At 38.5% G+C, this 8,540-nt stretch overlaps 1 protein-coding gene across 1 annotated transcript; it reads right to left on the bottom strand.

Moving 5' to 3' along the window:
* Positions 1-6,283: 6,283 nt before the first annotated feature.
* On the bottom strand, positions 6,284-8,305 carry LOC126235362 (ankyrin-1-like). The gene has a single exon (XM_049944085.1). The coding sequence runs from the start codon at positions 8,303-8,305 to the stop codon at positions 6,284-6,286; it is 2,022 nt and encodes a 673-aa protein (XP_049800042.1).
* Positions 8,306-8,540: the final 235 nt, after the last annotated feature.

Below are 8,540 nucleotides of genomic sequence, written 5' to 3'. Positions count from 1 at the left end.
CTCATTAACTGTTGTATTAAGGAAAACACCTTCCCAGACTCATTAAAAATAAATGTAGTAAAACCAGTATATAAGAAAAGATCTAAAAAAAAAAAAAAAACAGGTTGAAAACTTTAGGCCAATGTCATTAATCCCCATATTTAACAAAATCTTTTAATATGTTCTGCTCCCCCCCCCCCCCCCCATGAACCATAGACCTTGCAGTTGGTGGGGAGGCTTGAGTGCCTCAGCGATACAGATAGCCGTATTGTAGGTGCAACCACAATATTGTGGTATCTGTTGAGAAGCCAGACAAACGTGTGGTTCCTGAAGAGGGGCAGCAGCCTTTTCAGTAGTTGCAGGGGCAACAGTCTGGATGATTGACTGATCTGGCCTTGTAACACTAACCAAAACGGCCTTGCTGTGATTGTACTGCGAACAGCTGGAAGAAAGGGCAAACTACAGCCGTAATTTTTCCCGAGGGCAAGCAGCTTTACTGTATGGTTAAATGATGATGGCGTCCTCTTGGGTAAAATATTCCGGAGGTAAAAGTCCCCCATTTGGATCTCTGGGCGGGGATTTCCCATGAGGACGTCGTTATCAGGAGAAAAAAACTGGCGTTCTATGGATCGGAGAGTGGAATGTCAGATCCCTTAATCGGACAGGTGGTTAGAAAATTTAAAAAGGGAAATGGACAGGTTAAAGTTAGATATAGTGGGAATTAGCGAAGTTCGATGGCAGGAGGAACAAGACTTCTGGTCAGGTGAATACAGGCTTATAAATACAAAATCAAATAGAGGTAATGCAGTAGGTTTAATAATGAATAAAGAATAGGAGGGCGGGTAAGCTACTACAAACAGCATAGTGAACGCCTTATTCTGGCCAAGATAGTTACAAAGTCCATGCCTATCACAGTAGTACAAGTTTATATGCCAACTAGCTCTGCAGATGACGAAGAAATTGAAGAAATGTATGATGAGATAAAAGAAATTATTCAGACAGTGAAGGGAGACGAAAATTTAATAGTCATGGGTGACTGGAATTCGATAGTAGGAAAAGGAATAGAACGAAACGTAGTAGGTGAATATGGATTGGAGGTAAGAAATGAAAGAGGAAGCTGCCTGGTAGAATTTTACACAGAGCATAACTTAATCACAGCTAACACTTGGTTCAAGAATCATAAAAGAAGGTTATATACATGGAAGAAGCCTGGAGATACTGAAAGGTTTCAGATAGATTACATAATGGTAAGACAGCGATTTAGGAACCAGATTTTAAATTTCAAGACATTTCCAGGGGCAGATGTGGACTCTGCCCACAATCTATTGGTTATGAACTGTAGATTAAAACTGAAGAAACTACAAAGAGGTGGGAATTTAAGAAGATGGGAAGTGGATAAACTGACTAAACCAGAGGTTGTACAGAGTTTCAGGGAGAGCATAATGGAACAATTGACAGGAATGGTGGAAAGAAATATAGTACAAGAAGAATGGGTAGCTTTGAGGGATGAAGTAGTGAAGGCAGCAGAGGATCAAGTAGGTAAACAGACGAGGGCTAGTAGGAATTCTTGGGTAACAGAAGAAATATTGAATTTAATTGATGAAAGGAGAAAATATAAAATTGCAGTAAATGAAGCAGGCATGATGGAATACAAATGTCTCAAAAATGAGATCGACAGGAAGTGCAAAATGGCTAAGCAGGGATGGCTAGAGGACAAATGTAGGGATGTAGAGGCTTATCTCACTAGGGGTAAGATAGATAGTGCCTACAGGAAAATTAAAGAGACATTTGGAAAGAAGAGTACCACTTGTATGAATATCAAGAGCTCAGATGGAAACCCAGTTCTAAGCAAAGAAGGGAAAGCAGAAAGGTGGAAGGAGAATATAGAGGGTCTATACAATGGCGATGTTCTTGAGGGCAATATTACGGAAATGGAAGAGGATGTAAATGAAAATGAAATTGGAGATATGATAATGCGTGAAGAGTTTGACAGAGCACTGAAAGACCTAAGTCGAAACAAGGTTCCGGGAGTAGACAACATTCCATTTAACTACTGACAGCCTTGGGAGAGCCAGTCCTGACAAAACTCTACCATCTGGTGAGCAAAATGTATGGGACAGGCGAAATACCCTCACACTTCTAGAAGAACATAATAATTACAATCACAAAGAAAGCAGGTGTTGACAGATGTGAAAATTACCGAACTATCAGTTTAATAAGTCGCGGCTGCAAAATACTAACACGAATTCTTTACAGACGAATGGAAAAACTGGTAGAAGCCTATCTTGGGGAAGATCAATTTGGATTCCGTAGAAATATTGGAACACGTGAGGCTATACTGATCCTATGACTTATCTTAGAAGCCAGATTAAGAAAAGGCAAACCTACGTTTCTAGTGTTTGTAGACTTAGAGAAAGCTTTTGACAATGTTGACTGGAAGACTATGAAGGTGGCAGGGGTAAAATACAGGGAGCAAAAGTCTATTTACAATTTGTACAGTAACCAGATGGCAGTTATAAGAGTCGAGGGACATGAAAGGGAAGCAGTGGTTGGGAAGGGAGTGAGACAGGGTTGTAGCCTATCCCCGATGTTATTCAATCTGTATATTGAACAAGCAGTAAAGGAAACAAAAGAAAAATTCGGAGTAGGTATTAAAACCCATGGAGAAGAAATAAAAACTTTGAGGTTCACCGATGACATTGTAATTCTGTCAGAGACAGCAAAGGATTTGGAAGAGCAGTTGAACAGAATGGACAGTTTCTTGAAACGAGGTATAAGATGAACATCAACAAAATCAAAACGAGAATAATGGAATGTAGTCGAGTTAACTCGGGTGATGCTGAGGGAATTAGATTAGGAAATGAGACACTTAAAATAGTAAAGTAGTTTTGTTATTTGGGGAGCAAAATAACTGATGATGGTCGAAGTAAAGAGGATATAAAATGTAGACTGGCAATGGCAAGGAAAGCATTTCTGAAGAAGAGAAATTTGTTAACATCGAGTATAGATTTAAGTGCAGGAAGTCGTTTCTGAAAGTATTTGTATGGAGTGTAGCCATGTATGGAAGTGAAACATGGACAATAACTAGTTTGGACAAGAAGAGAATAGAAGCTTTTGAAATGTGGTGCTACAGAAGAATGCTGAAGATTAGATGGGTAGATCACATAACTAATGAGGAGGTATTGAACAGAATTGGGGAGAAGTTTGTGGCACAACTTGACTAGAAGAAGGGATCGGTTGGTAGGACATGTTCTTAGGCATCAAGGGATCAGCAATTTAGTACTGGAGGGCAGGGTGGAGGGTAAAAATCTTAGAGGGAGACCAAGAGATGAATACACTAAGCAGATTCAGAAGGATGTGGCCTGCAGTACGTACTGGGAGATGGAGCAGTTTGCACAGAATACAGTAGCATGGAGTGCTGCATCAAACCAGTCTCAGGACTGGATACCACAATAACACGTGTTTTACTTTCACAACTCGGTGACTACTTCACAACAAATAGCTTACTCACTGAAACACAACATGGTTTCACGAAAAACCACAGCACTATCATAGCAATCATGCACCAGATGAAGGAAATTTGCAACAGCCATATTCCTTGATCTTACCAAGGCATTTGATTCAGTTAAACATGACCTGTTAATAAAGAAACTACAGGCATATGGCTTAAAAGATTCAGCAGTACTACTGCTAACCAATTACTTGACAAACCAGAAGCAGTGCACAAAGCTTATATACCAAATTAATGACAGAGTCGCAACCACCCAATCTTCTAATGAAACTGTCAAACAAGGAGCCCCTAGGGATCTATTCTTGGCCACTTTCTCTTTTTAGTCTATGTGAATGATGTCACAGCCACAAAATTCCATAATAGTGAGCTACACAGATGACACATCTCTGTTGTTTTTTGGCAAAAATACCTGTGAACTTACACCTTCTGCAACATACGGAGTAATAACTATAATTAATTATTTTCAAGAACAAGAGCTTAAGACCAATGTTAATAAATCACAATTATTATCATTCAAGACTTAACTCTCATCATCTCTCTATAAATAATGTATATGGAATTTAGGCAGCACACATTAGTAGCTGCAAATTTCTTGGGCCTATACTTACACAAAAACTTGCGGTGGTCAAATCATATTAACTTTTTGTGTGGAAAGATTAATAGTGGATTATACCTATTCAGTCATCTTGCAAAAATAGTTAGAAACCCTACTATTCAAACTGCTTACTATGGAACAATATATCCTTTACTAAATTACGGTATTGAACTTCGGGGCTGTGCTGCTGATACACACCTCGACAGATTAATGTGGCTGCAGAAGAAGGCAATTAGAATAATGCATGATCAGGGTCATAATGATTCTGTTAGAGAGATTTTTGTGCAACGTAAGTACCTTACAGTGTATTCCCTGTATTTATATAAGGCAATTTTATTTTTTGTAAATTGTCAAAAAGACTCAAGAAGATGCAACATACATGACCACAACTCTAGAAATAAAAATCGGTACCTTAGGCAAAGAACAAAGTTAAAAATAACAGATTGCAGACCATACATCAGTGGTCAAATTTGGTTTAACAAATTGCCAAAAGACTTAGGTGCCTATGATGGAAAAATCTTTAAAACGAAACTCAAATTATTCCTGGCAAAGAAATGTTTGTACTCTCTGCCTAAATTCTAAGTTGAAAACAAGTGATCTTACAGTTTGTATTAGAAATATTTTAGTTGTATACCTACTTCTGTGACACCACATTCCCTTTGTGTGCTTGTATTATAGTCTTGCTGATTTATATCAACTATTTGTTTTGTTTGTACTTTAATGAACATCTTCATAATTATGTAAACAATACTGGTGTTTGCAATAGTCATTTTTGTTGACTACGCAAAAAATTAAATGAATAAACTATTCATCTATAGGCTTTTTGCCAGACCCCACTACTGTTAAACAATTTTCCTCATCATTTTATAGTTTCTGTGTACTGGAACCACAATTAAGAAATAATACTGTAGTGCAAATTTGAAGCTTTCACTAGCATGAGACTTACTTAAATTCAAACATAAATGAAAAATATTTGGATTAGCAGTAAGTTTCCATTTGTGTTCTGCATTTATTATCACTTCCAGTTTTAATCAATACTGCTGCTATCTGTACCTGAATCATGACTCTAAATTGTATAACTGTGAGGAACACACCTACTTTTTATGTAACTAGTTGGTTACGGTACACATTCTCTATGTCCAAGAAAGTTAATTGGATGTTATTTGCAATTTTTATTTTTTATTATAAAAGTACTGTAAATGCTGCACACACAACAATAGATGTTGAAACAAAAATGGCTCCAAATCTGTGACCAGTTTTTGCAAATGCAAGTAACTGATAGTAAAGCATATAAATATTACCAACATGCATAGGCAAAATACAAATTCATAACAGATTCCTCTCAGATTATAAAAAGCATGCAAGTTATGGAAATTTTACAACAATTATTGAAAGACTTTATTGAATTATTACAAAAATGAGTACAGTGAGATCCATATGGCTTATAAATAACAGCTACAGTATAGCCTTCATCTATGCAACATCTCGTGCACATTGTTATTTCAATACACGGAATATATTTTTATTATTTTACAATACATCTCCAGTATGAAACTTATCTCGAACTTGTTTTTCTCAGTTAATGGAGTGAGTAATTGATGTATTGTTAAGAAAATTATAAGCCTTGTGAGGATTCAAATAATTACCAGCAGTTAAGTTACTGATTGTTTTCACGTGCTTCCAAGAGTGTAGTGAGAGAGATTATGAAATACATACAGTAATAACAGACAAGACTGTTATGGAAGTAACACACAAGATGGTATCAGTTCACTAAAAAAACTCACATAATGAAAATTCACACAAAAGTGAAGACTGTGAACTTCTGAAATGCTTTAAATTAGATAATTCTTGGTAGCAAACAGTAACATAAGCACTGATTCAGAGGAGTATTCAAACCATCTGGTAAGCAATGCCAGATGTGCAAATGTTTACTTTTTGTTTGTCAGTTAACCAGTAATAGAATGAAGTAAAAGATAACAATTTAAACATCTTGAATGTACATAGATTGTCATTACACTGTGAAGCAATTTTGCCTTCCATGAAACTGCTAATGATGGCTACTTTGCAGGTTACAAAAACACTAAAATATAATTTTCCTGTGTATAAAATCTCAGAAAATCAGTAGCATGCAATATAACACCTTACTTTAATCAAAACCATTCACTGACATAAATGAGTAGCAAACAAGCAGTACACCATTACATATCAGAAAACAATTTACAAAGTTCATTATATCCATTTTTTGAAGCTATTTGTGACAGAGTTTCTTTATTTACATTTTTGCAGTTTTTTATTGCAAGAAATTCTGCGTTCTTTATATCCTTTAATTCACTTAACTCTTTCAGCACTGTGTTATCATTTTTGCTTATTCTACTAAACATGCTTTCAATCAGGTTTAGAATCTCTGTGACTTCTTTTTGTCCTCCTTCTTGAGCGAAATGTAGTGGTGTTTTTCTGCCTGTTTTCGTTTTTGCATTGTATACTGCACCATGTTGCAATAAGGTGCACAATATTTCATGATGCCCAAATTTTGCTGCATAATGCAGAGCAGTAATGCCACTACTATTGCTCAAATTAATACCCGCTCCATTTTTAAGCAAAACATTAACAACGGCTAAATTTCCTTTCCAAGATGCATATATAAGCGGTGTTTCATACTGGATACTTCTGCTGTTGGCTGATGCCCCTTCTTGAAAACATTTTTCAATTTCAGCACACTTGGCTCTTTTCACAGCTTGAAACAGCTTTTCTGTAGCACGGAATAAAGCATTTACATTCTCGTGTCTTTTTACCTCAGCAATGTCTGATGCTGTTATGGTACCAAACAAAGATTGAGTAATTGCGTTGTAGTATGCACCATTCTCTAATAGGTACCTAGCAACTACTGGATCACCATACTCTACGGCTACATGCAGAGCTGTTTCATCGTTGCTTCCCTTTGCATTTATATCTGCTCCGTTTTCAATGAGAGCTTTCATAGTGTTTAGTTTCGAATCCGGCGCCTGTGTACCTGAGTGTCCCGACCTTTTCGGAGGGATTTGGGTGGAACGCTCATCAGCTGCAAAGTGAAGCGGCGTCCAGTCTGTGTTGTCAGCTGCGTTAACTGCTGCTCCTTCTGCCAAAAGGTATTTCACTGCTTCGACGTGCCAGTAGTCCGCTGCGAAATGCAATGGTGTTGTCTGCTTTTCTGTCCTCGGATCAATTTCAGCACCACTAGAGATAAGAATTTTTATAGTATCCCAATGACCCTCGTAAGCGGCGCAATGCAATGGTGTCCACCTTCGATTGTCAGTGACATTCACGTCAATTTTGTTCTTGATGAGGATGGTAACTACATCGGTAAAATTGTTCTCTGCAGCAAAGTGCAAGGGTGTTCTTCCAATCTTCTCCCTCGCATTCACACAAGCACCTTTCGCAATCAAAAGTCTAGCGGTTTCCGCTGGGTATCCACTGTATGCTGCATTATGCAAAGGAGTCCACCTCTCGTTATCTCTCGCATTCACATCTGCTCCACTGTTGATCAAAAACTGGCTCACTGCAGCCTGTCTGTTTTGTATGGCCACATGTAGCGGAGTGAAGCCTTCCAGAGTCTCTGAATTAATCGCGGCCTTGTTCTGGATCAGCAGCTTTGTTATTTTTACGTTCCCCCTTTCTGCTGCGAAATGCAATGGTGTTACACGCTCTGCATTTCTAGCATTTACACGAGCACGGCTTTGTACAAGAAATTCGGCCACATCTTCAAAATTCTGCGCTACAGCGAAAAATAGTGGGGTGAGTTTTTTGTTGTCCTCGGCATTCACGTCTGCATTCGCAGTAACTAGAGCCTTCACCACGGGCAAATGGCCGTACTGTGCCGCAAGGTGCAGTGGGGACACTTTGGAGTTACTTTTAGCGTTCACATTAGCGCCTGCACTGATCAATGTGAGCGTGATCATTGGGTCGGCATGTCTAGTTGCTAAATGTAACGGCGTCATTCCCCGTTCCAGTTCCTTAAACAACGGAGTAGAGCAAGACGCCTGTGCATTTACTTTACAGCCCCGTGCGATAAGCTCTTTAAGAATGTCCAAATGCCCTTGCTCCGCAGCAATGTGTAGCGCTCGTACCTTGAAAATGTCTGCTGCTTCGACGTCTGCTCCTTTCGTCAGCATATCCATCACATCTTGGAAGTTGCCGGCTGTTACCGCAGAGTGGAATTCTCTAATGGTGTTGTTCGCGTACATGGTTCACAAAATATATCGCGGACACAAACACAGAGAAAAGCCGCACAGACACACGTTTGCACACCTTCCTCTGAATGACAACTCTCACATTAAACTGTTGCCATTCGTCCCTGTAAGGCAACTGCCTGCGATTCGATAAAAGTAAAGCAAGCTCTCAAATAATGCACAATCCAGGTGCTCCAACATCTGAGACATTAATCCACGTTGGTAATACAGATGTGACAAAAATATTATC

The sequence above is a fragment of the Schistocerca nitens genome, chromosome 2, assembly GCF_023898315.1.
Source record: "Schistocerca nitens isolate TAMUIC-IGC-003100 chromosome 2, iqSchNite1.1, whole genome shotgun sequence".
NCBI classification, from domain to species: domain Eukaryota; kingdom Metazoa; phylum Arthropoda; class Insecta; order Orthoptera; family Acrididae; genus Schistocerca; species Schistocerca nitens.
Note: the sequence above shows the minus strand (reverse complement) of the source record. Positions and strands in the feature narration are given on the sequence as shown.

What these genes read in the sequence shown, in the direction of transcription:
- LOC126235362 (XM_049944085.1), bottom strand. Translation starts at nt 8,305, where the DNA reads ATGTACGCGAACAACACCATTAGAGAATTCCACTCTGCGGTAACAGCC.